Genomic DNA, 27,661 nt, shown 5'->3' on the forward strand with positions numbered 1-27,661 from the left:
GTCTGCACACCCACTCTGTTCTTCAAGAGATCTGAGTTTGAATCCTGCACTGATTATGGTTATTCACAAGTTGCTGTTAAAGCATCTTCTACAGACTCTGGTGCATAGAGGGACTTAACAAAAATCAGGCTACAGGGATGTGTCACACTTACTTGGTCTGATAGTTTGGAGAATTCATGTCCACCTTTGGCATGAGACCAACACTAGACTTGGCCTCATAGCCAGAGAGGAGGATGTTGTCAAATTGGCTCTAGCTGTGAAAGACCCAGGGGCTCCCCTGTGGGAAGCAATTCCCAGGCCTCCGTTTCTAGGCACTGGTGAAAACAGGAAAGGTGGAAAGACAAACAGTGGTTTATGAGAAAGCAAAACGCAATGGCAACTTCAACAGATTCCCTACTGTTCACTCTTGCAATGTCAGCTGAGCTTAAGAGGAGTCTAGCTCATGCTGCCATGGGTATTATTTGTTTGTTCTAGAAAAGACTTCAGCCTTGAATGGGAGGGTGGATTAAATGACAAACTCTCATGGTTCTTTCCAGTAAGTGGTCAGTAAACGATTCTCTAGTCCCAAGGCAGGATTCAGGTCTTACCACTAAGGTGGACTGGGGTATAGGACACTATAGGATGCCCCTTACCCACCTTGGTGGAAAGATTCACCAAGCAAATGGGTTTATAGATTTCTTTGATGTATTTTTAAGGTGGTAAGGGATTTTTCCTTGAAGGAGAGAAGATCCTCTGTACGGTTTCTTCCCCAAGCCCTAGAGGGGATCATGGTGAAGAATCATCTTTTTTATACAGTTCCGCAAATCAACCCAATATTTGCCCCCCATGTTTAGAAGTATGACTCCCAACAACAAATGAACTGTGTGTGTGTGTGTGTGTGTGTGTGTGTGTGTGTTTCAAGGCATGGCTTTGGCAATTAGCTAGCTGTGTTTAAAAAACCAGAATGGTTGGGGCGCCTGGGTGGCTCAGTCGGTTGAGCAACTGACTTCAGCTCAGGTCATGATCTCATGGCTCGTGAGTTCGAGCCCCACGTCAGGCTCTGTGCAGACAGCTCAGAGCTTGGAGCCTGCTTTGGATTCTGTGTCTCCCTCTCCCTCTGCCCCTCACCTGCTCACACTCTGTCTCTCTCAAAAATAAATACATATTAAAAAAGAAACAGCATGGTAAAGAATTTAGGACTTTTTGGCATGCCTTTCATAAGATATTGTTTTTACGTAGGAAGGGAGGTATGCATAATATAGACACTTCGAGCTTCACATAATTTTCTAAATCTAAAAGCCACAGTACATTTGAAAAGAAAGATGATCACTTATGTCTTCAAATTTAAGTTTCCTTTTGTGTACATAGTCTGTACCCTGCAGGCTCCCCCCAGAGATAACTTATCAACGGGAAGAGAAAGAGAGACAGAGAAAAACTGGGGCCAGTGGAAAGAGGAAGCTTCAGAAACTCCCGGGGAGGGTGCGAGCTGGCTGCAACAACCCAGAGAGAATGTGGTCCCCGTTGGAGCCCTGCCCAGGCTTCAGCCACGGGGCGGTGGCGACCCCTCCTGGCCTGTCCTTAAGCAGCGGAAACTGCATCTTCCACAGCGAACACGTATAACATGCATGTGTGTTTTCTATTAGGCTTTCCAGAAACTCATAAATGGTTGTAAAAACCATTGTGCTAATAGAAAGAACGACATAAATGCTGACTGAAGCTATTAATGCTGGTTGTAGTTTATGTAGCAGACTGAATCAGGCTGAAAACTGTTAGATTTTTATGGCTACTTTGTAACAGGTTATTTTTAACTATCAGGCCATAGATTAGGCTCAGCCCTCATGTTCGAACATCGAACATCGGGAATGAACGAGACAAGGGAGACGCTTTCTCCGTCCAGCGTTGGGACCTAGGCATGTTCTTTCTCAACGCTCCCTGCAAACGCTCAAGCTGAACTGACTTAGCCACATTTTGCCCTGTTCATCCTCCAATGCCCACATCTTTTGTAGAAGAGCCATTGACAAATTTAAGAATCATCACGCAGCCACCACAGCTCTAAATTTAAATAATTACTGGTTTCTGTCATTCTGTCACTATCCCGTCTGGAAACTCTCCCCCAGCCGCCCATTCTTTCAGTTGTTAATACGTCTCTCTCCAGCGCCCTCTGTGGGTGGGCCAGGTTTGGTGCCCCTCGCCTCTCACGGATGTTGAGTCACGACTCCCCAAGTAAAGCTGGGGGTTGTGTAGTGTATTTGGAACATGCACATGCTAGTTGTTCCGTGGTTTATGAACCGATTTGATCACCGTTTCCTAAATGACCTTCCTACTCTTGTTGGAAAACTCAGCACCACGTGCATGTTAAATAATGAATTATTTCAATGTCTCATGTATACAGGTCAGGTGCACAACTGCGGGACCAGCGGCCTGCATGGGGATCCACACTCGGCCATTTACTAACTTGGATGGGCTGCTTCACCTCTTGTGCCTCAGTTTCCTCCTCTGCAAAATAGAGATCATAACAAGGGACACCTTGTTAGGATTGCCATGGCGGATGCCTGGAGGAGACTTAGAACTACCTTCGCCTCTCAGCGTGTGGTTCTTATGGGCAAGGCGTGACGCTGCTGCTGTGTAAGAAACAAAGCACACAAAAAAGCTGGTGAGTTCTTAGAATTGCAAGCAAAAAAGCCTGCTTGGTAAACATTGTGCTTGACTTGTCCTCCACCCTGAGGAAGCCACCCCAGATGATTTACGCAGTCTTTTGTTGAGTTTTCAGCTGGCCCTTTCACTCTGACTCTGCTGTCGTAACCACAGTCCCACCAGAGTGAGCCTTGTTCCTGACAGTCATGCAACGGGGCAACCTTAGAGGGTAAGTTCAGCAGGGGTTGGGGGCGAGTGATATTTTGCAGAATTCCCCAGATATACCACAGTAATACCCACCCTCCCCCGCCCTTGCTCAGAGGAGTCCTCTGGGTACCCCCACTTGCCCCCTCACGGCTTACAATCCGCGGGGAGAAGCTCTAGTTGCACGACTTTAACTTGCATCTTCTAAAGTTTGAGGTAAGAGTGTTGCAGATTAAGTATGCAACTTTACATTTCTGTTTCTTAAAATCTACGTGGGGTAATGATTCAGATTTGGTTAACCCCAACGGAGAATTTGAAATACTAGTTTTTGTTTGTTTGTTTGTTTGTTTTTGGCATGGCCAGATCAGATATTTTCACTGTAGTTTTTGTGTGTGTGTGTTTTAAATCCCCTTCTGTTGAAAATGCATTGTATGGAGAAATTCACTCTCACCTTCCTGGTACCTAAAAGAACCCAGATTTCTTCGTAGTCATGTGCCCAGTCAAAAATACTTATGTTCCCAGACTGTTACTAGAGAAGGCCAAATGACCAAGTTATAACCAACGAGATCAAAGTGGAAATTTACAGATGGGCTTCTGGGCGACAAAAGACCGACACAGCTGCCCTTGCCTGGAACTCGGACGTAATGTCCGGAAGTGGAGTACCTGTCTTGTGACATGAGAATGACAGTCACACATTAACGGTAGAGAATCAGTGCTCCAAGGATCTAGATCGATGACTTCTATGAGCAGCTACAACTGCCTGGACCTCTCTACTCTCTGGCCTTCTTGTTATGTGAGAAAAGCAAACTCTGATTAAGAAGTAAACATTTAGAAAGAGTGCTTTAGAGCAGGGCATGGCACATAGTAAAATGCTATGTAGGTTTTTGCTAAGTAAAATAAAATAAATATTTGCTTTGGTGTCTGTAATCAGGTTTCTATTATATGTGGCCAAGCACTGCCCTTGCCAATTCACGTAGATATCGTCAATATTTCTTTATTACATTATTATTCTAGCACCTTGTGCAGTGCCTGGTACTGAATAAGTGTTTGTTGAAAGAATGAGCTATTCAGTAGGGTCTGAGGAAAGGTGAGGGCCCCTAAAATGTAACTCTATATGTGTCTATATGCTTATGCAACTGCTTTATCTCGTTAGAGGGCCTACAATGGTTCCCTTTCTTTGTGTAATGGTAGCCCTCGGTCTCTCGGGGATGGATGAAGGGATTTCACTTGTTTGGCCTGGCATGCCCTCCTGGGGGTGCATCAGAGCCAAATGCGGACAGGTCCCCACCAACCTGCACCTCTCTGCCCGGTGACACAGGGAGGACTGAGGCCAGGGCCAGGCGTAGACAAAGTGTTGAGTAAAACCTGTCTTTGAGGTCCCCAAAACAGAAACAAAACGTGGGTCAGATTGTTCTTATTGATTGGTTTTAAATGTGGTTCTTCCCCCTCCCCCCCCCCCCCCCCCCAGCCACCATAAGGCTGCATTTAACATAACGAAGGTGATACGAACATTATGTACTTTCAGCTGAGAGAGAGTTCTGGTCATAGGACAGAATCAACCAAGCAGACGCTGGGAAGTTTCAAAAGTAGCCACGAGAATGGAGGGCAGGGGATATGGGACAGGCTTACAGGTAAAGCTGGAACAGGAAGCAGATGGAGGAAATGGCCGTGACATTGATGAGGCAGGGTAGACCCTTTTATCCAACGTCTCTTGGGTACCCAAGCAGACAGCACAGGTGCCTCTTGAAGCGTCTGGGAGATGATGCGTTCATTCAGCTCACAAACGTTGGCTGTGGGCCAGATGCTGAGCTGGGCTCTCGAGACAGTAACTAGTGAGACGCACACAGCACATGTCCTCATGGAGACTGCTGCACAGAACCCCGCTTCCCAAAGCTCCCTCCTGGACCATCAACACTGAATCATCTGGGAGCCCTCAGGCCTCACCCCAGACCCACTGTGTCGTTATCTGTATTTTACCAAAACCCCAGGGGATTCAAACGTGCATTCAGGTTAAAAATGACCTGAATAACACGGCAAACAAACACTGGGCACATAAGTCCTAAACGTGGCTCTTTAGCTCATGGGGCTACTCAGGCGAAACTCATGCATGGGCTTGAGGGGGTGTGGGGTGCCCTCCGGAAAGACAGCTCGAGAGCAGATTTTTAAAGAAAGTTAGGAGTTTTAAAGTCAAAGTTCTGTGTGGCAACCTTCCGCCCCCCCTTAACGAATTATCTAAATAACTGATAAATTCAGAATACCAGACTGCATTTATAACCCCTTGGCTTCACTTCCCATGCTTCAGCATCACTTAGTCTGTAGCAAAAGAGTTTCAAAGCTGAGAAATGCCTGGTTCGTCCCGTGACCATCATGGCTCCCTCATGTCTCCGGAACAAATTTTCCACACCCCAACTTTTCCTGTGTGAAACGGAGAGAACGTTGTCCATCCTGCCTGGACGAGATAGTGACCAATTTGGCAAGGAGAGTTTATGATTGAGGTGTTTGAAGTTTTCGAGAGAAAGTTTAATATGCCACCTGGATTTCACATCTTGTCATTCCCCAAAATGGGAAAACTCAGTCTCGATGCTAATTTCCCCAGAGCCATTCTCCAACGAGAGTCAACAGAGGAGAGAGAATTTTCCCTCAGAGCTACGTTCTAATGACGGAGGAGAGGTTATGAGTACAGACATTGCATAACCAATTAGAGTACTCCTGAGCCACTCCTGGGTGGCTCAGTCGGTTGAGCGTCGGCTTCGGCTCGGGTCATGATCTCACGGTTTGTGGGTTCGAGCCCCGTGTCGGGCTCTGTGCTGTCGGCTCGGAGCCTGGAGCCTGCTTCAATTCTGTGTCTCCCTCTCTCTCTGCCCCTTCCCCGCTCATGATCTGTCTCTCTCTGTCTCTCGAACACACACAATGAAGTGAGGACACACGCGCCCACTGCCGCACTTCTGAGGCCTACACACCGTTATGCTTAACAGTACAGCTGTTAGACCCGTGTCAAGTCTTCTCACTAACACAACTTCGCATGCAAGCACATTTTTCAGATTAACGGATACACGTCCTGTTTACTTAAGGAAGTATGTAAAGGCCTCTGCTAGTACCTGGAAATATCAGAACACACAAGAGCTGTCTGTGTGTGTGTCCGTGTGTGTGGAGAGAGAGAAACATATTTAGCTCCCACGTATAAACTGCACAAAGACAAGAGGTGTCGGTTGCACAGGATGAGGTAACGGTAGCCAGAGGTGAAAGAGCATTTAACTCGCGTTCAAATTAGTCATTTAATGTTCCTTTATTCCCCAGGCCTTGATCTGAGGCCAGGCCAGGCCAGGCGAATTCGTTCTGGTCAGACGGCGGGAAATTCCACCACATGGAATGGTGTTGGTGGTCTCCACTCCCCTCCACTCCGGCCGGGGAGCCCACACAGCGAACACGGGCTCCTTGCACTAATGAATGCGCCCACCCACACAGGACCTGCCCCCCCCCCCCCAACCCGGCCCCTGCCCCCCTCCCCCGCCCCCTCCCCGAGCGGGCCCCGTCCACATGCAACCCCACCGCCAACCGCCTTCCAGAGACTCGTTTCAGAAGCAAAATTTGCTAAATTATAAATGGCCAGCATCCGCCTCAATAATGAACCAAATCAAAGACCCTCTGGAGGAATCCTCTGGGCAACTTCTGGGAGGTGCCAGAAGGAACTACTCACGCCTTCCCCTCCCTCTTGCTCTAAGCCTCAAGGACCCCACCGCCTGTGAGGGGGCACATCTATTCAGGACATGCCAAGCCTCGGACGTGGGTCTCACTGAGCCTAGGCTATTTGTTTTTCCTTGTTAAGAATGCTAATCAAAGCAAAACTTTAACCCAACAAACAAACAAACAAAATATCCTGAGTTGGCTACTTGCACGCAGGGGTGGCCAAGGAAGGCAGCCTGAAGGGTTCCTTTATGACCAGAGGCGTTTTTGAAATGAGACAGCAATGGCTGCTTTACGAGGAAGTGGCAAGACAGTCACCTCGTTATCCTCACCGCTGTGGTGGTCTGGGGACCACCCAGGAGCCTCCACCATGATAACAGCCTGGGCTGAGGTCTTCTTCCAGGGAACCAGTTGTCCCGAGTTGGGACATAGCTACCTTTCTCCAGAGAATAGGTCGGTGTTTCTGACAGAACAGACATGGAACACCACTGGCTTGCTTCCTCGCTCTCGGCGGACTAATTAGAACTCACATTCCTGCCTTCTTCCCATTGCCTTAGCTCTCCCCTCAGAGCATGACATTGAATGAGAGGAGGGGCTGTGCCCATCCCCTTGGAAAGACTGGGCCCACCGGGATATGGGGCTGAGGGTTGGGAGGGAGGAAGAGGAGGGGGAAATAATCACCTTGTGATTGAAGTGGCTTGGAATAACAAATACACACGCTCTTTTAAACATGGCTCACCACATCCTGGGGAATCTAGAGAAACGTTCCACATCACCTCCCCAACCCTCACTCCCAAGAGTAGTTGGCTTTCAGGACGCTTTGGGAGAAAGCACAGGGCCTTTGATAAGAGGCTTGTTAGTTCTGGGCTAACAGTCCTCCCAGACCGCTTTGAATCCTTTCAAATATTTTCCCATTTTAGGTCAAGGAGGTTCGTAACGGTAAACACTGAAGGTGGCGGAAGGGGAAGAGAGAAGGGAGAAAGATGCGACCAGGACAGTAAGTTACCAGGTAACCAACGACCTCTCTGGAGGATCCATTGGGTCTGGTGGACATGCCCTGCTCTGGGTGTAAGGGAAGGTGGCTTTGAATCCCCAAGGGAGACCTGGCCTCGTCTTGAACCCCCAGTTTGGGCATAACTGTGTTCTATGCAGAGGATGCTTGAAAATCCTTAAGCTAAAAAGGATTAGCCCTCTCTGGCGCTGATTCTTCCAACCGCCAGAAGAGGGCAGCACATGCTTCTACATCACAGCGAAAGCCGGGCTACCCAATCCAGAGAGTGGACACGAGGGAATTTGGGACAGGATTTGTGAAATTAGCAGCAGCAGTCGTAGCAACTGTAGCTATTGTATATTGGTGCCCATGGTGTGCTGGGAACTGCCTTAAGGGCTTTAATGCATTAATTCATTCAATTAACAAGACCACGCTACAAGAAAGAACACTATTATAATCTCCCTACTATAGACGAGGAGGCTGAGAAGTATAGAAGTTAAGAGAGCTGGCTACTGTAATCTGAGACTACCTGAGACAGAGGTCAGCAAAGTATAGTCCAAGGGCCAAATTCGGCCAAATTCAGCCCACTGGGTGTTTTTGCACTGCCCTCAAGCTAAGGATGGTTTTCACATTTGGGGATGGTTGGAAAAATTCAAAAGAAGAATAACGTTTCATGACCCCTACAAATGACGAGAAATTCAAGGTCAGTGTCCGTAGGCAAAGCTGTACTGGAACACAGCCACAGTCACTTGTTTACGTGTTGTCTGTGGCCGCTTTATCACTCCAAAGGCGAAGCTGAGCAGTTGTGACAGCCCACAGTGTTGGAAAAATCTGAAGTATTTATCATCTGACCCTTTCCAGAAAACGTGTGCCGAACCCTAACCCAAGGGGTAAGTGCTACCTGTTTCCAGCCACCACAGACACGTTCCCGGACATGGAGTTAGGACAGCTAGCCTAGAGGGATCCGGAAGTAATGCTGACCTCAGGTCACTTTCTTTCCACCAGCATTTCTGGGAATAGCCTACCTACCACGTTTCATTTTTTCACACCTGACATCTCTGAAGTCATACTGCTTCTTACAATCACAATGTTAAGCATATTGTTTCTTACAGGTAGTTAAAATAGTAAGGTCTTATCTTAGATGACACCTTAGATGAGGCAGCTCCAACCTCAAAAGTCCGGCCGCTTTTTGTACCTTTCCGTGGATGGGACACTCACTTCTTTTGCTGGGAGCCCATTCTACAATTTTAAGGGCAAGTTTCTTAATATCGGGGTGGCGCCTGTGAGCCTCAATTTCCATATATCAAATGGAGATGGTCTAAGGGAGTGACGGGTATATGTTAGGAAGCAGGTACTTGGCCACTGGGATAGGGAGGTGCGTGCACAGTGGCTACAAGACGAGCCTGTCTGCTGGTGTGGTCAGCCAGCCGGGCAGGCTGTGAGGTGGAAGGACAGGAATGAGCTCGTGGGGACACAAACCACGGGGGACATGGCAAGGGAAAGAAAAATTTCCAGTGTTGCAAACAGATTCTTTTTCCACCAGCATCAGCCAGGAGCATGGATGGCCCACCACATCACCTCTTAGAAGAGAAGACAGGACAATTCAAAGATTCGGGCCTGATGGAAGGAAGAGGCAGGGAAAGCAGGTGCAGCTGGCTTGGTCACATTTCCGTGAGGGCTCTGGGGGAAGATGAAGAGAAGGGGGGGCAGGATGGGAGCAACTGATATTGTGGCGATATTCAATCACACGTTGGTCAAGTGGGACTGGTCATCCCAATGATGAGATGAGCTCGCAGAGTTTTCCGGGACATTCTAGGGGTCCTCTTCCTGATATGTGGTTTTGGATTGCCCATTTTCTCAGTATCAACCTGGAGAGCCCAGTGCTTGCTTCCAGGTCCCTGGAAGTGAAGCCGCTGACAGGAGCCTCAGGAAGGAGGAAACCCTCTCCCTTATTCGTAAACACACGACAGCGGCTCAGAGAACTCCGCGGTTAACGGCAACTTGTGTGTTGCAGCCAAGAATCTGGGGCCAGGAGGCGGCAGAAGGAAGCCATGATATACTCTCCCTCCCTCTGTGGCGGGGCAGCCAGGTTTGGATTTGGGGTTGGGGAGGAGGGAGAACAGAAGGCTAAGCCCCAAACAGGTGCTTTTCATTTGGGGACATGTGTCCTGGATTTTCTGGGACAGTACCAATTTCTTCTAATTTGATTATTTGCAATGAGGGCAATTTGTTCGACATCTGATCTTGAGTTTGGAAAACGACGGCCACTACGCTTCTAACTTAACGAGGGCACCAGCTCAGTCTCCGGTGTGAAACCCTACTCTCAACACAGAGCACTCTATCCAGCACATCACAGGTACCCGGGGAAGGCGTTTAGGACTTTGCTTAGGAAGTCAGACGTATTTTATTAGGACAAGTACTTTAGGAAGAGTATTAGGACCGCACAGGGTCTTGCATGAGTGGAAAGGGGCCCGTCTCTGCAAACACAGCACAGGAGCCTGAGAGTAAGGATAAAAACACACAGGCACGGGCAGCCTGCGATGGAACAGAGTAGGCAGGCTGGTGACACAGGCCTGAGGCTGCAAAGATTTCTCTCCTGCTCCTCAAGAGAAGCTGGAGAGGAAAAAAAAAAAAAAAGAAAGAAAAGAAAAATACATCTCAGGGGTAAAACACACCAGCAGGGTGGGGGGGGGGGGGGGGCAGGGGCAAGGTGGGGCCAATGCCTGCAGGGAAGAGACCGACAGCTTTGTCTACAGACAAAGGAAAGGGAAATCAAAGGAGGCCAAAGGTCAAAGTAAACGAAAATAACAGCTCCGCCAAGCCTGGAGTCCTCAAATCAATAAAATTTGTCATTCTTCCCGGAGGTTGGTAGGTTTTTGTCTCCTGGGAGAACCCAACTGTAGCTGACCGGGGGTCCCTTCTGGCTTTCGTCCACTGGTAGGTTTAGTGCCAGATTTGCGGTCTGCGTGTGTGTGCGGCTTCGGGGCTCTCGGAACTGGCTGTTTTAAGCTCACCCTGAGTTCTGTTTTATGGTGCCCCCGCCTTGTTTTTCTTTCTCACCTCGTTCTGCTGTGCTGCTCTGCTGGGCATGGGTTCTGTGAGCGGTTATGAAGTCTTTCCTGAGCAAGTGGAGTATACATTTGAGGATAACGAGGCGGCTCATCGGAGGGAAGAACACAGACACAAAAATAGAAGAAAATGCTACACTTGACGGGGGAAGAGACGAGGGGATTCCAAGGAAGCCTCGAAAGCCCGAAATCATGCAAATTGGGAAAAACACCATTCGGCACAGAAATGTGGGGTACCAGCAGCGTGATGAGTATGCGTTAGAGGAGTTAAAAAAGGAATATGCAAATGCGGCTGGGGAAAGCCATAAGGCTTCACCGGAGGTGTGGACGAGATAAAAGAGACGGGGTGTGAGGCTTTGCACACCCCTTAGGAGGGAAGAGAGTCCCGTGGAAGTGGGCACGTGCACGAGATTGGAGATGGGAGGTGTGGTGTGAATGCAACAGGAGAAATACTGGATTGTCTCAGTCCACGTGCATACACCTGTCTGCTCCCTCTCTGTGCAAAAAGAAAATGGGGAAAAGTACATAACAATACAACACGAGGGGCGCCCTGGATGACTCTGTCGGTTGAGCGTCAGTCTGACTTCAGCTCAGGTCATGACCTCACGGTTCATGAGTTCGAGCCCCGCATCGGGCCCGCCACTGTCAGCACAGAGCCTGCTTTGGATCCTCTGTCTCCCTCTCTTCCTGCCCCTCTCCTGCTGGCACGCTCTCTCTCAAAAATGAATAGACATTTATAAAAAAAAAAAATACAACACAAGCCAACAACAACATGAATAATGATACTGGAGCAGGAATATTAACTGTATCTGGGGAAACGTGATAGGGCTAGAAGAAATGTAGAAGGGACTTTAAAGACAGTGATGAACAGAGGGGTGCCCCGGGGGGCTCAGTTGGTTAGGAGTCTGACTTTGGTTCAGGTCATAGTCTCACAGCTTGTGAGTTCGAGCCCTGCATCGGTCTCTGTGCTGATGGCTCAGAGCCTGGAGCCTGCTTTGGATTCTGTATCTCCCCCCTCTCTCTCTCTGCCCCTCTCCTGCTCTTGCTCTGTCTCCCTCTCCTTCAAAAATAAATAAACATTAAAAAAAAATTTTTTTAAATAGTGACTAACAGAGAATTAAAGATGCACATTAGACCTCCTGTCAATCGCCTAGAATGCACGGTATATACAGAAAGTGAAATAAACCTGTAGACTTAATAGGATAAAGCATAAGGAAAAAGGGAAGTTGTGAAAAAGTGTAGTATTTTGGGGTGCCTGGGTGGCTCAGTTGCTTAAGCGTCCGACTTCAGCTCAGGTCATGATCTCACGGTCCATGAGTTCGAGCCCCGCATCAGGCTCTGTGCAGACAGCTCGGAGCCTGGAGCCTGCTTCGGATTCTGTGTCTCCCTCTCTCTCTGCGCCTCCCCCACTCACACTCTGTCTCTATCAAAAACCGAATAAATGTTAAAAAAAATTTTTTTTTAAATATAGTATTTTACCCCCAGATTAGGGTAAGTAGCGAAAATGAGTTTCTTGAAAGCCCAGGGGTTGGACAGAGATTTTTAGAGTCTTGAAATGGCAGTTTGAAGGTTCGGGATGCAAAAGGGAAGATGGGTGGGTATTCAGAGAGAAAAGCCCAGGTCCTCTTGGAGAAGACAGAGTGAGGGACACAGGTTTAAGGAGGGTGTAAAAGAAACCCTTCAAGGGAAGGGACAACCAGAGAGGCAGCAATGTCCCCGTGGCATGGTGCCGGAGCAGGATGGGGTACGGGAGCCAGGAGAGCCAGAGCTGTGGGTAGGGGCTGCCGCCAGGTCACCGGACCTCCACCTGTGGTGGTGGCATCTCAGAGGAGGGTGAAAGCAGTAAGTCCAGGAGGCAACACTTGCAGAGAGAGGTGGAGGATGTGAACGATGTAGGCCCAAGCGCTGCTGAAGGTGGAGGCCAGGCCACCACTGCACTCTGCCTCTCGGGGAAGCAGCATGGCAATGGGGGTGGGGACAGAGCTGACCGCTGGTCACACCTCACCACCAGGTGGGTCACCAGATGTGCCGAAGACGGGATGGCCAAAGCTGGCGCCTTCCCCTGGTCCTTCTGCTGTAAACCTTCCATACTGAACCAGCTACTTGCCCCTGCTGGATTGAAAATGCACCGTGCAGGGGCTCAGAGCAGGGGCTCCTACAGCTGAATCCAAGCCCAGTGCTGCTCTCTCCATCCTGAGATGTCCTTTCTCAGGCCACGAGCGCTCCCTCCTGGTGAGCTCTGGATCCCATTCCCCCATGGTCTCCTCCTGTGCAGATCACCCCCCTCCCTGCCAAAGGAGAAGGGCCCTGCTCCTCTGGCCAGCCCGGACTCTCTCTAGTGGTGTAGGATCTGAGACATGGGCAGCTGCAGGCCAAGGGGACGTATCCAGAGAAGCCGCCCAAGGACTGCTCCAGGCAGCTGTGTGCGACAACGAGGCTTCCCGTGACCCTGTGCACAGCATTTCATACCACGGATCACTCTTAAAGCAAACAAACGGGGGCGCTGAATGGCTCAGTCCGTTAGGCGTCCGGACTCTTGATTTTGACTTAGCTCATGATCTCATGGTTCGTGGGTTTGAGCCTGCCATCGGGCTCTGCGCTAGCAGTGTGGAGCCTGCTTGTGATTCTCCCTCCCTCCCTCTCTCGTTCTCTCTCTCTCTCTGCCCCTCCCCTGCTCACTCTCTCTCTCAAGATAAAAAAATAAACTTCAAAAAAACAAACTTTCCTTCCTCATCTTCAGCATCTTTTCCGTCTTCTACCCTTCCTAGCTTTCTTCTTTACTCCCTGGCTAGACCTTAACCTTCCTCCCTGACTCCTCTCGCGCTGCCCTCCCATAAGTATGGGTGATCCTTCATGTTGTCCCTAGTGCTCCCCTCTTCTCACTCATGGACTTAACTATGTGTAATTGTAATCAAAATAATATAGTTATATATAACCTGAGGTACGTACAATTATTGCGCCCATCCTACAGATGAGAAACCGAGGCACACAGAGTTGATATGATGGGCCCAGGGTCACAAGGCCAGCAAGAAGAGAGGTGAAGCTGGGGTCTGAGCCCAGGCAGCCGATGCCAGAGGCTGCAAGTTGGAACCACCCCACCGTTGCCTGTAGGGTCCTTGGTTCCCCCACGAACCAGGGTGGCAGTGGGGATCCCAAGTGATAAGAAAGTAAGCTCGCGTAGGACCTTACTCCATGGGGGGTCTTGGGCCATTCTGATGAGGAAGTCAGTGCTACCTTTAAGCAGAGTGAAGAACAAGTTTGGGAAGGGAGCATGGAGGGCGTGGAGGTGGAATCAGGTCTCAGCAGACCCAGGGGACCAGGATCGGGTAATCACAGAAGGAGGAGGCTGAGCAGTGATAGACAACCTGACAGAGTACAGGACCAGGGCTTCGGGGTCAAACGTAACAATCCCGAAGGTGTAACAGGTGGAGCCAGCTCACAGACCCTCTTTGACGTGTCCTGCGGAGAGGAGGGAAATGCAACAAGAAAATGGGAAACACTTAAACAAGTGGAAATGAGCTGACACGAGCCGGAGATTTGAAAGTGCTGGTTGCGGGTAGCGGGAGTACGAGCTAAGGCGGCAGCGTCTGATGCCGATATTCGTGTTGGTCTCATTTTGTTCAATTAGCAGCGAGACCCAAAGTGAACATTCAATGAGCATTTACCACGGGTCAGGCACGGTGCTAAAGGATTTACAGGCACCGACTGATAAAGCAAATGAGTCTGCGTTACAAACCTGGGATATGCTATTAATTGCCTTCTGTGGCAATGAAGACATTGAAAGTATTATTAAGTATATTTCGGGGCGCCTGGGTGGCTCAGTCGGTTAAGCGTCCGACTTCGGCTCAGGTCACGATGTCGCGGTCCGTGAGTTCGAGCCCCGCGTCGGGCTCTGGGCTGATGGCTCAGAGCCTGGAGCCTGCTTCGGATTCTGTGTCTCCCTCTCTCTCTGCCCCTCCCCCGTTCATGCTCTGTCTCTCTCTGTCTCAAACATAAATAAACATTAAAAAAAATTAAAAAAAAAAGTATATTTCACAGATGCAGAAACAGAGGCTCAGAGAGAAGTCTCTCTAGTGAGGTTGTACAGCTAGACGCAGCAGACCTAGAATTCCAACCCCGGCCAGCAATCGCCTGTTTATATGTTTTACAGCCCCTGGTTAGCTCACTGATGGCAATGACTTTGTCTCATCTGTCTTCACAACTCTAGAACCTAGTACAGTGCCTGGCATACAAGAAAAGCTCTTTAAATTTTTTTTTTTTAATGTTTATTTATTTTTGAGTCAGAGCATGAGCGGGGGAGGGTCAGAGAAAGAGGGAGACACAGAATCCGAAGCAGGCTCCAGGCTCTGAGCGGTCAGCCCAGAGCCCGATGCGGGGCTCGAACTCACAGACCGTGAGATCGTGACCTGAGCCGAAGTCGGATGCTCAACCGACGGAGCCACCCAGGGGCCCCAAGAAAAGCTCTTGAAACATTAGCTTTGACTTGTGGCCACTCCATGCAATCTGTTTGTTGAGTGAATAAATGACTGTGTGTACAAACTGGGGGGAATTCTCTTGTGTGCTAGCTGGGGATGGCTCCCCTGGATTGGGTCTGGGTCTCAGTAGCTGGGGACTTTTAATGTTGTGTGAAACAGGGAAATTTTGAATGGCGGTCCCTGTATCCACCGTGGGAGTGGAGAGATGACCCAGCATGCAGACGATGTCACAGTATTGGGTTTTTTCACGCTTTGATGTCCTGAGGGCAGGAAAGGAACAAGCCACGGCCCTTGTATATATGGGGTCTGAGAGGTATTGGGTGGGCCAGAGGGAAGGGAGGGAAGGCTTTTTTCAAGAGAAAAAAAAAGTTGAAAACATGTAAGGGCCAATCTGAAGACAGGACATTGAAGAAACAGATGCAGAGCTGAAGATCCAGAGAGAAAAATGGGAAAGTGGTATAGGAAGGCATGTCGGAGGAAGCTGGGGGTCTCTTGCTGAAGTTGTCACGAGGGGCTGCCTGGCACAGCTGGGACAAAGCAGAGAGGGGTGTGGACCGTCTTCCAGGTTAAGGGGCCGCATGGGGTGGACCATGGTATTACTCTCTGCCTTGGCTTCTGGCTTGATAAGCCTCAGAACTTCTGGACCCAGTAGACCATAACTCGGGGATAAGGGTGGAGGGAAGGAAAAAGAAAGGAAAAGGCAGGGGTAGGGGTGGCCAAGCTATGGTGACAGGGGAGGAACAAATGCGTGGCATCTAGCTCAAGGCAGGAGAAGAGACCAGCACAAAGGGCCATGAAGGGGATGGGCTCCCTGGGACAGCAGAAATGCCAGAGCCCTGAAATGCACAAATGAGTCAGGGGGAGAAGGAGTCAGGAGGGCAAAACCCGCCCCAGAGAAAAACAGGGTGAAAGAGAAGAAGTGGAAACAATGAAAATTGGAGAGTGTTGCGTTTGTAAGAAATTGATACATGATGTTCAGTGGAAACTGCTGCTTTGGGTTTGGGAATAGAAGAACTGTAAATATGGAGACTATGTAAATACTGTTTGTAACTTGAAAAATCTGGAGGGCTCAGATGAGAGAATCCTCCCGAGGGTGCTTTGACAAGTATGAAGGAAGGTATTTGTGGCTGAGAGGAAAGGGCCCTGGATGTAGAATCTGCAAACCGGAGCTGAGAGCTGGGAGCCAGTCCTGGCCCGGGGGGGGACAAGCACTAACCACTGGTCGGCTCATTTGTCTCGGGTCTCCAGCCAGGCAAGCCCGGCCTGCCCTCGCACACACGGCCGTGAGGGGCCACATTCGTGCCCTCAACAGAGCACCACAAAGTGGGTGGCTTACCACACCAGAAATCTGTTCACCCACTTTTAGAGACCAGAAGTCCACCATCAAGGTGTCGGCAAGGCCACACTCCCTCACAGGGCTCTGGGGCGGGCTGGGGGAGAGAGTCCTTTCCTGCCTCTTTCAGGCTGTGGTGGTCCAAGGCATCCTTGGCTCCTGGCCACAGCACTCCAATCTCTGCACCACGTTCACAGGAACCACCCCCCTGCTCTCTGTGTGCCCTCTCCCCTTCTTACAAGGACGCCAGTGGTTGGATTTAGGGACCACGCTAAACCCAGGATGATCTCATCTCGAGACCCTTAACTAATGATATCTGCACAGATCCCATTTCCAAATAGGGCCTCAACCAAGCAAGAGCACGGAGGATGTTTAAAATACCTCCACATCCCTTCTTCTTCCTCTTCTCCCCGTAGGCCACTCTCCTTATGGCGCCTCTTCACGCACCTCTAATGGCTGGCGTGGCCCACAGGATAAAACCCAACCTCCCGGGCTGACGCTTCAGGCTCTGGCCACCCTCCCCAGTCTCTGTCCCTGGCACTTTCCCAGCTCCCCATCACCTCCTCCCTATAGTCACAGCCAACTGACTCCCCCTTAACCTTCATGACCCAGGGGAAACCCCTTCAAAGCAGCTTTCTCAAAGGCCCTGGGGTACATTCTTCCTGCTCGGAACCCCTCTGGCAAGTATTGCTTCCCCTTCCCCATGGCAGCTAATGAGCTCTTCAGACTCCCTTGCCTCTTTTCTTGCTCTTTGGCTTTTTGTGAATTTAAGCCTTTTCTTCTGCACCAGCCAGGTTTTCAAGACGAGAAAGTATTCGTTTCTGGTTTTCCTAGAATCTAGTCTGTGCCTGTTACCACCCAGGTCCTCAGTAACTGTTAACCAAAATATTTACTTTCCACGGCACCAACTCTGTTCCTGCCAAAATGTTCTTCCCTTTCCCTGCATGCATGGCTGCCCCTCCTGGTCACCTTGTCCCCAAAGATGCCTTTCTCCTCTGATCTCCTAAAGCGTCTAGCATTTCCCACCTTGCTTGGGTCCACTGTGTGTTCCTCTGATGGCCACTCATTCACAAAGATTCATGAGGCCCCTGCTCTGTTTGGCTCTGTGCTGGGCTCCAGGCTCCCACCCTTAAGGTACTCCTTTTCCCCCTTGAAGGCAAGCGAACTTTCTCATCCTTCTTCTTTTTCCTCCTGGGGCCTATCCCAGTTCTTCAAGTGTTACCCGCGCTCAATGTGAGTTCTGTTCAAATTGCTTCGGCGAATTCTTAAAGGAAAGGCCAAATGAGGGACTTAAAGTGCACTGCACTTAAATGAGGCGCCCAGACCCCTCCGAGAAGGCCTCATAAGAAAACTCGTCCTGGGCTCTGTAGCCAAGGCCAGATGGAGGATGAACCAGGTCTTGAGATGTGGCTTCCCCAGCACCCTCCGCACTTGCGGTAGGGCAAGGCTGTGCTTGCCGTCCCACCATGGCCTCTGCACAACTCCTTCCTTGAGCAAGCTTTCAGGGACTGGAAGGAAGTTGGAATATGTGGTTCCAATCAGGGCCTCCTGAGAACACAGGCAGGCAGGGTTATGAATGTGGCACAAATAGACAGTGGTATGGCCGAGGCAGGAACCTTCTGCGCAGGCCATTATGATGTGCAGTAAGGCACGCTCAGAACACAAAGTGCATCCCTCCCTCCAAATTCAGCAGAAAGGGCCACGGGCGGTTCTCTTGCACTAGACAAAGAGAAGGATCTACAGCCCCTTGTCACAGGGGACACGGGTGTGGGCGAACAGCAAGTCGCATGGGTTCCAGGTGCTTCTCTGGCCTAAGTACCTGAGGAGCCCTGGGCAGGGGTCACTACTGCCAGGGGCTCTGGGTGGAAGGGAGCCACTCACCAGCATTGTTTTGCTGCTTTGTGTTTTTGATGTAGGCAGAGAACTTGGAGAAGATGTCGATGCCTGCCGTGTTGGATTCCCGGTGTTTCGCAGCCAGTTTAGGGTACCTGGAAGGGAAGGCATGGTGTTCTAGAATCAGTGAGAACTTGAAGCTCCTTTACCCCAAACGACTAGCAACATCCCTGTTTCTAGTTTGATCTACAGATCTTTTGGGGGATCTTACACCTATCCTATAGGGTGGATGGGCAGAGAAAAGAGAGAAAACAGAGGCCAGTGAGGTTAGGAGAGTTGCCTGGGGGGGGGGGGGGGTGCGTAGGACACAGTCTGTGGGCAGAGAGCCAGAAAAACCCTTCAGAGGGCCTGGGTCGTGCACTCTTCAGAGATGACCAAGCAGCGTTTGGACAAACAAAAGGACTCTAATCAAAATTCTAGAGGAGTTTGTCTCTACACCAGGTGGGGTCCTTGAGGTTTCCCAAATCATATTAAAATAACCAGCCACTTCCAGGCTTGTGGTGATAATCCTAACTGTACTGAGCTAATTAATTCCAGGGGCCAGGGGATACTAAACACCTTGCCGCTGAAGCTTGGAAACCATTTCTCAAAAGAAAGGGTACCGTTGGTCCTCTTCTGAAATATCCTTCCCACGCACTTTTTTTTTTTTTTTAATGTTTATTTATTTGAGAGAGAGTGGTGGGGTTGGGGCAGAGAGGGAGGGAGAGAGAGTATCCCAAGCACAGGCTCTGTGCTAAGCGTGCAGCCTGACCAGGGGCTCGAACTCATGAACCATGAGATCACGACCTGAGCCCAACTCAAGAGTCAGACACTTAACCGACTGAGCCCCCCAGGTGTGCCTCCTTCGCACACTTCTTACTTGTGTGAGGGAAAAAGATGTGGAAAGCACCAGCCTCCAACAGCACAAGTGTTTTCAATGGTTTTATTTCCAGGCGTGGAGACAGATTTGCAATGATCCAGCCTCTCACCTTTGTACAGTCTTTCATGTGAAGCCAGAAGAATACACGAGGCAGACCGGAGTTAGGACTGTTTTCTATTGGCTGTAAAACTGGACGAGGTAAGGTTGCTTGTGTGGGAATCCACGGCTTTGACCCCCTCAGCACCATCCAAGTGACCAATTCAGACCAATTTTTCAGAAATGTTATTTCACAAACGTTTTATGTGTGCGACCAGGCAGGGGTGGACGGAGATGGGGGACAGATGCGTACTTACACAGTTATGTGGACCTTTGTGATCTCTGCATAAATAGCCGGCTACTGCTCGCTGTTTGACTGCTTCATGTTAAAAAGCAAAATACTTTTTAAATTTCTTTTAACATTTTAAGTAATATGAACCAAAAAGTCTCTAAAAATTACTTGTTGCTCCGTTTTTCCCTTCCTTTCTTCCTTCCTTTCCTTCCTCCCTCCTTTTCTTTTTCTCTTTCTCTCTTTCCCCTTCCTTCCTTCCTTCTTCCTTCCTCCCTCCCTCTCTTTTTCTTTTTCTTTTTCTTTCTTTCTTTCTTTCTTTCTTTCTTTCTTTCTTTCTTTCTTTCCTTTCTTTTCTTTTCTTTTCTTTCTTTTTCTTTTTTTCTTTTTCTTTCCCTCTGCCTCTCTCGCTCTCTCTCTCTCTCCCCTTCCTTCCTTCCTTCCTTCCTTCCTTCCTTCCTTCCATTCCTCAAATGGCCCATTAGGTAAGACCGTCCACTCTTGGGCCATGCTAGGCGGCTGTTTAATCTCAGATATTGCTATCAGAAGAGTCCTCAGAAGGTCACTGGGTCCAGCCCTCTGCCATCAGGCAGATACAGAAGGCATTATGGTCCTCATTTTATAGAGAAAGCAACCAGAGACCAGAGAGGTAAAATGGCCATTACAAGGGCCCATGGATAATAAATGGTTGCGGGACCCTGAGAATCCGGCCTGCCCCTGGAGCAGTGTTCCTCATATTCAATCACATCACTTCTCTGATATCAGCAAAAGCTACATTGTATTGAGTGCCTGCTATGTGCCAGGCACTGTTCTAGCCCCTTTATGTGTATTCGTCATTTATCTTTACAAAACTTTTGCTATTATCGGGCTCATTTTCCACATGAGAAAAATGAGGCCCAGAGAAGTTAAGCAATTTGCCTGAGGTCACACGGCTAGGTAGCAAAGCCAGGACTCCAACCCAGGCAGTTTCACTTTGGAAGCCCAGCTCTTCAGGCCCTTGTCCTGTGGCCTCTCGCGGACTCTACTGTTTACCCTTAAAGCCCCAAAGCCCTCCCTCCAGCCTGGCTGAGCACCATGAATGAAATCTCTCTGTTCACCTGCAGAGGGCGCTCTGGACAAGTTCAGCACACATGTCTTCTTGAGTATACCAGGAATTATCAGATTCATCTGCTGTAACTGAGGGCACAACACCGTTTCCTGCAAGATGCTAGGTAATCCAAGATACTTAACTTAGGATCAACCTTCCCTATTCTGGCCTTTGCGTGTGGAATCTGGCATGCTCTTAGAATTGATTGCCTTATTGGGTGTTGTATGTAAGCAATGAATCACGGGAATCCACCCCCGAAACCAAGAGCACACCATATACACGGTATGTTGGCCCAAGTGACAATAAATTATATTTAAAAAACATTATTTGGGATCCTGAAAGAAAAAAAAAAGAATTGATTGCCTTTATTATTAATAACTACCAAGGGCTCTTTGTTTTTGCTTGATAAGGTAAAGAGAGAAGGGCCTAGAAAATGCATTTTCAGTGGACTATTTGTTTGGATTTGTTGTTTTACTTTGCTTTATGCCATCATTCGGTCAGACTTGAAACAATGTGACCATTTCTTCACAATCAGCGTGGGCCCAACATGGGTAGATAGAACCAAATCTAAGACAGATAACAAAGGGCCATGGTGGTAATATTGTCCGGTTTTCTAAGCACTATGATTTACTGAGACTTTACTGCATAGCTTACTATCCCATTTGAAGTTTGTCTTTGTGAGAAATGTGTATCCAAATATTAATCTCACCGGTTTCGGTAACTAGACTTGAGAAGGCTACTATCCAGGATGTTAAGTACATTCACTGCAGCTCCATATTTATACCATATTTTGCATATGCATATAAGTGGGCTGGCTACAGAATACATTCTGTTTCTCTAAAAGGCTAAGTAAGAAATAGCGTTTCATTCATAGAAGCATCTTTGAAGGTTGTGATGTGGTCTAATGACAATCAGAGATGATGAATTGCTCTAACTCCGGGGTTAGTAAACTACAGCCCATGTGCCAAATTCAGCCCAATATCTGTTTATATATCTCTCATGAGCTAAGGATAGTTTTTAACATTTTTAAATGACTGAAAAAAAATCAAAAGGAGGACAGTATTTTGTGACATGTGAAAATAATATGAAAGATAGTATTTCAGCGTTCATAAGCTCTATCAGAACATAGCCATGTCCGTTCATGTTGTCTGTGGCTGTTTCACTCCACAACAGCAGGATTGTGACACAGACTCTATGGCCCCTAAAGCCAAAAAGACTTAGTATCTAGCCTTTTACAGACAAGTTTGCTGATCCCTGCTCTAACTGATGACAATTTCTCTCCATTCTATTTTTAAGAGATCGTATTTCAAATGCATTCATCTCAGACAAGCACTTAAGTTTCATTCTGGGATGTAAAACAGTTGGCTTCTCATAAGAAAAATTTTTTTGTACATATTAGTGGGAAAAATATATATATATATGCTATAAATATGTATATATATATATATATATATGCGCTATGACTAGCTTAGGATCCCAACTGACATCTCACTTCAGAGACGACCATGCCACTGAGCAAAAGGGGCCCATACAATAAAACCAACATGCATTAAGCATCCAGCAGGCCCTGTCTGTCCCTGGGGTTGGGGATACACTGGAGAAAGAAAGACAATTCTCCTGCCCTCATGAAGAGGCCTTAGCTGATTCTAGGGTCTCTCCTGGCAGTTGAGTGTTGACCGTCCTTTTTCTAATGAGCTGAAAAGGGGATGGACCTCCTCTCTCCCTTTCCCTTTATTTCTGCTTCCTCACCTCACCAAATCCTCACTTGAGAAACAGGTTAATGCTTCTGATTCTTCTGATCTTTGTGTGCTGGCTTGTCTCTGCTAATTAAGCAAATGATTTTTAGAGGTACACAGGGTCTGGCTTAGTCATTAAAAGACATCCCTTGGGATCTGTGGTTTTGAGACAAAGGTCCTTATGATTGCATCTGGAAAACAGTCACCAAAAAGGGAGACTGGCTTCTCTTTCTAATGCTTCAAGAGGCCATTTAATGAGCTCTTACTCAATGTCAGGCACTAGGCTACGAAGTATTATCTTCGATGATAGCCCCATGAGATCAACATTACGATCATTAGTTTAGAGATTTGAGAATGAAAGATTAAATATCCACATGCTTCTCTGCATTTCCCAGCTTCTACCTCTTGGGCAGATTGGGGCCATGTGACTGGATTCTGGCCAATAGGATGAGAGGGTAAGTGATGTAACCACTCATGACCATGGCTTTTAAAAACATTTGGTAGGGGGCGCCTGGGTGGCTCAGTCGGTTAAGCGTCCGACTTCGGCTCAGGTCATGATCTTGCGGTCTGTGAGTTCGAGCCCCGCGTCGGGCTCTGTGCTGACCGCTCAGAGCCTGGAGCCTGTTTCCGATTCTGTGTCTCCCTCTCTCTTTCTGACCCTCCCCCGTTCATGCTCCGTATCTCTCTGTCTCAAAAATAAATAAACGTTAAAAATAAATAAATTAAAAAAAAAAAAAAAAAAACATTTGGTAGGAACCTTCTTACTTCTTCTCTGCTGAAGGAACCTTGGAGGTCCCGGACTCCAAAGGCTACAATATGGAAGGGGGCATACTGCCCCCTGCCCCCTCGGACTTTGCTGGAGTGAGGAATAAACTGCACTCTGCTCAGCTATGGAGATTTTGTGGCTAATCTGTTACTGCAGTGTGGCACAACCCAGTGGTGTGGATTAGAACGCAAGTCCCTCTGACCCCAAAGCCCATCCTCTCAGCCGCCGTGCCATCCTGTCGTTGGTACTGAGGCTGCTTCTCTACTTCCCAGAGGGTTGAGAAAAAGCACTCTTGTTTTACACTATTGTGAGAGATCCCTCAACACTTCTTAAACTCATGAATTCGGAGTGTTCCCCAATTCTGGCAACGTTCCAAATCCTGTTTACACCCAACGCGTTCTTGCTAGTTGACTGACCACATACTACGCCATGTTCCGTTATCTGTTTCCCCTCCTGACCTCTTAGCACAGCCATCTATGCACTAGGGTTATTTTAAATAATAACCAGCTCAGGTAAAGCGCTTTGAGACCCTCATGGGATCACAGAGCTTCTGCTGAAAGGCATTTTTGAGACTATGTAGTTTCACCCCCTCGTGAGAAAATGGGAGACAGGCTTGCCCAAGGCCATACAAACAAGCCCTATAGACAGGTGGCTAGAGTCTGGTCTCCTGCCTCTCAGTTCTGGATCCTCTGAACCCTGGCCATTCTACAGAGGTGAGAGGTGAGGCCCAGCATGCCTCAACAGCAATCGCCAACGCTAATCCCGGGGCTTCCCTGCTGAGCATTAACTGGGCCAGTCTTTGGGAAGAAATGGAAGTGAGTCTCATTTAGAAACTACTTGAGACTTCCTGAATTCCTTTTGACACCAAATGCTTTGTGGGACCAAATACCAAATATGATTTAAAAAAAAAAATGGTTGGAGTGTTTGCATGCGGTTTTTTCCTTTAAAAAATAAAGCTAAGGGGAAAAAGGCTACCACAATGCCTTGGCTCTCTGGCAGCTTTTACAAACAGTGGTGTGATGAAAAACACATGGCCGAGCGGCATTCAGTGAACAGTTATGGGGGGTTTGCTGCCCCCTAGAGAATCAGAGGGGCAGGCTGCACTTCTCCTGGGGCCTCCCAGATCCAGGCAGCGGGAAGCCAGCAAGGGCTTGCGGCTTGTTGTGGGTAGAATAGCAGGTCTCCCTTTGTGGTGTCGAGGTCCCGGCTAGGTGGCATTTATTGGAAGGTAACTGGGGCATCTGCCCCTGTCTAACCCCTAGAAAGGCATCTAAAGGACACTCCTCGGGGCTCTGGAGGGGTTGATGGTCTCATCGTTACGGCCTCCATCTTGGTGGAGTTCGGGAGACAGGCATTGTAACAGTTTTGAGTTTCCGCTACTTGGGTGTGGTGGGTTGTTGCATCACTGACGCACAAAAGAGCATGGAGGAAGCAGAACTCGGGACAGGTAATGGGGGTGGACAGGGAAGAGAGGAGGCAGCGTCTGCGTCCAACCCCGCTTAGCTCTAGTTGGATCATGGAAATTTTTTAGAAGGATGAAACGATGACGCATCTGATGACGGTCCTCCCGTGGAAGAATGTACACGTGCACTGGAAGAGTGTAACTCCGGGGGTCTTATCGGCCCCGTTGGTCCCACTACGGATGTAGACAGGAGACCCCTGAGTAAGAGAAGCAGCCTGGAGAAAGGCACAGCCGGTTGAGGCGGAGGGACCCTGGCTAAGGTGAGCATAAAGTGCAGGAGGGGCCCTCGGGTCATCCTTTCACACCGAAAGGGAACATCCGAGGGCGTCACAGCACACGACTGAACCAGGAGAGCAAGCCGCAGCCCCCCGCAGGCCCAGCCCAGGGCTGCATACGTCCACCCACGGGCCTGGCCGAGGACCCGGTAGGACCCGCTGCTCCCCACCGCTTCCATTTCGAGTTCCCCACTGGCCTTGACGCAAGTGGTCACTCCTGAGTGTGGGTCTCACTTCCCAAAGAAAATAGCTTCGCCCTGGACATCCTCTCCTGGGTCTCCCATGCAAAGTCTAAACCCTGTCTAGTTATTGCAAACAGCATGTATTGTCTCATGTGGGATTTCAAACCAGCACCAGCGAGGAGATGGGAGGCCCGAGGGAGGGGGGTGGCCCCTGAGCCCTCTCGGGCCCCTTTCAGCAAAGTGGCTGGCTGGTGTCCTGAGAAGGGGGGTATGGCTGATTTAATTAATGAGCTCATTCAAAGTCTACACTCAGCTGCTTCCAATGGGCTTGAGGCAGCTTTCCGCTCTCGGTGTGAAAATCAACTGTCCCAACGTGAATGACAAAGAACACCCTTCAGGAGGAATGTAGAAATGTTAAGGCTTATTCAGAGCGTGACTGGGAGTTTTAATTTAACAGTGACTTGTTAGATGCGTGACCTGAGGCAAGTTACTCAACCTCTCTATGCCTCAGTTTCCCCAAATGTAAAATGAGGCGACTGGTGGGGCGCCTGGGTGGTTCAAGTCAGTTAAGGGTCCAACTCTTGATTCCAGCTCAGGTCATGATCTCAGGGTCGTGAGACGAGCCTGCTTGGGATGGTCTCCCTCTCTCTCTGCCCCTCCCCCACTCGTTCACTTGTGCAAAAGCTCTCTCTCTGTCTCTGTCTCTCTTTCTCTAAATACACTTAAAAAAATGAGGCATCCATCTGGTAGCATCCATCTCACAGGGCACACAGTTAGGGCTATACAAGTATTGATAAATAAATACAACTTTAAAATAAATGCAAGATGGTGATTTCCAGTGGTCAAATCCCAGTTATTTTATGTGCTAAGTAAATACTGAGGTCCCTCGTACCTCTCTGTCCCCAGTTTACTGCCTCTGCCTTAGCTCAGCCACCTGGTCTGTCTTCCATGAGCTGATACCAAGTAGTTCCTCCTAATTGAGTTCTCCACCTCCAGCTTTTCCATCTTCTGCCCTCCTGTCGCCCCAGCCCCGACGTTAAGCCTGAAAATGGGCTCTAACCACTTTCGCTTCAAACTTCTCAGTGGCTGTCCTACAGGATGGAGTCTGTGCCTTGCCTATAGAAATCTTCTTCTAGTTAAAACAAAACTGTGTGATTGTTTGAATCCCCGATTACAATGAAGTATAGCCAACAAGTCTAGTTTCCATCAATTTTCAGAATTCACCTTCCTCCCTTTATTCCTCTTTTACAGCTTGTCTACCCAAACCTACAGTCACCCTTCTGATCTCCTCCTTACCATGTCCCCTGGGGCTCACTTCAGACCAGGGGTCAGTCTAGGGGCACTGGTGGCTTAGCGGGTTAAGCATCTGACTCTTGACTTGCAGCTCAGGTCGTGATCTCATGGTTTGTGAGTTCGAGGCCACGTCGGGCTATGTGCTGACAGCATAGAGCTATACAGCTTACTTGGGATTCTCTCTCTCTCTCTGCCCCCCTTCCTCACTCTCTCTCTCTCCCTCTCAAAAAAGAAAAAAAAAAAAAGATTAAAGAAGAGGAGTCAGTCTTTTTTAATCCTTGAATATGGGCTCCAACCAGACCTTGTCAGGTTTGTGACTCCTATGCATACTTGGGTGTGGTTTTAAGTCACGGGGTTACCGCTCTCCTGGCTTATTCACATTTTGTCAGCCTCCCAGCTCTCGTTCTAAAATGAGGGAGCCTTTGCCCTCGGTTAGGGGTCTTTCAGGCAAAGTGAACTGGAGAGGACTCATTTAGGGGGACGGAGAGGCACACCCTTCAACTGGAGAGGACTCACTTAGGGCGACAGGGGGGACACCCTTCCCGGCGCTCTCCTTAGGAGGCATATCCTGTTCCCAGGGGTATCCACCCTTGGAGTTGGACTTTGTGGAGCGGTTTTGAGATTGGTAGCCCTCTGGGGTTGAAAAGAGGGTCCTAGGCTCTGGATTGATGCGGCTCCGCTGAACATCTGCCTCCTCAAAGCTAACGCCGTGCTTTTTCTAGTTCCAACACGGACCCACCCCGGCCCGTCATCAGCTTCGGAAATAAGCAGCTCATTACTTTTCAGGAGTCAAGGTCTCCTCCAGGAATTCCTCAATCTTATTGACGTCCGTCTTCACGTCCCCGTTGAAAGTCAGGAAGGGCGGATGCGTGCCAGGGGCCAGGTTGTGCAGGTCGGCTGGCTTTCTGCAGAGAGATCGAGATTCAGGAGGTGGCTTACATCAGGGCGCCTCACCTTCAGGGCAACCTGCGACTTGTCAATGACACTCCCTGGGCCGTCCAGCCTTTCTGTGGGCAGAACAGACGTGTGGTGGGGGGTGTAGGGCAAGGGAGGGTGGAGACAGCTCTGAAGGGATGTGGTGTGACCGCGAGTCTGTCCGGTGGAAGTCACGAGAGTAAGTCAAGATGAAGGAACTGAGTCCTACCGAAAAATCAGAAAGGAATGGCAGGTGGCTGTCTAAATGAGCGCCAAGATGTTAAACCCAGGGCAGAGGCTGGGCTTTACTTTCAAACGCTCCTTCACCACTCAGCTTAACAAAAATGCACTGTACAGAATCCCAAGCTTTAGCATTTTAAAAATTAATGAATCCAATCACACTTTTATGCTAAGAAAGATCTTCTGCACCGTTAAGGGTATGGGCCACAGGAGAGAAAGTGGCCTTGGGCTGGCCCGGGGGCCCTGATGGTGCCAAGGGC

General features: G+C 49.0%; 1 protein-coding gene across 3 annotated transcripts in view; it reads right to left on the minus strand.

The window, feature by feature from the left end:
• The window catches only part of CLIC5 (chloride intracellular channel 5), a 162,039-nt gene that overhangs the window by 17,551 nt on the left and 116,827 nt on the right, over positions 1–27,661 (minus strand). For all 3 annotated transcript variants that reach the window (XM_060615646.3, XM_060615648.3, XM_060615647.3), the window contains exons 3-4: positions 27,026–27,151; positions 18,250–18,356 (exon numbers count right to left, since the gene is read on the minus strand). In XM_060615646.3, coding sequence (XP_060471629.2) covers positions 18,250–18,356; positions 27,026–27,151 — 233 coding nt within the window. The remainder of the gene's footprint in view (positions 1–18,249; positions 18,357–27,025; positions 27,152–27,661) is intronic.

This window comes from Panthera onca, chromosome B2 (assembly GCF_046562875.1).
Source record: "Panthera onca isolate mPanOnc1 chromosome B2, mPanOnc1 haplotype 2, whole genome shotgun sequence".
NCBI lineage: Eukaryota > Metazoa > Chordata > Mammalia > Carnivora > Felidae > Panthera > Panthera onca.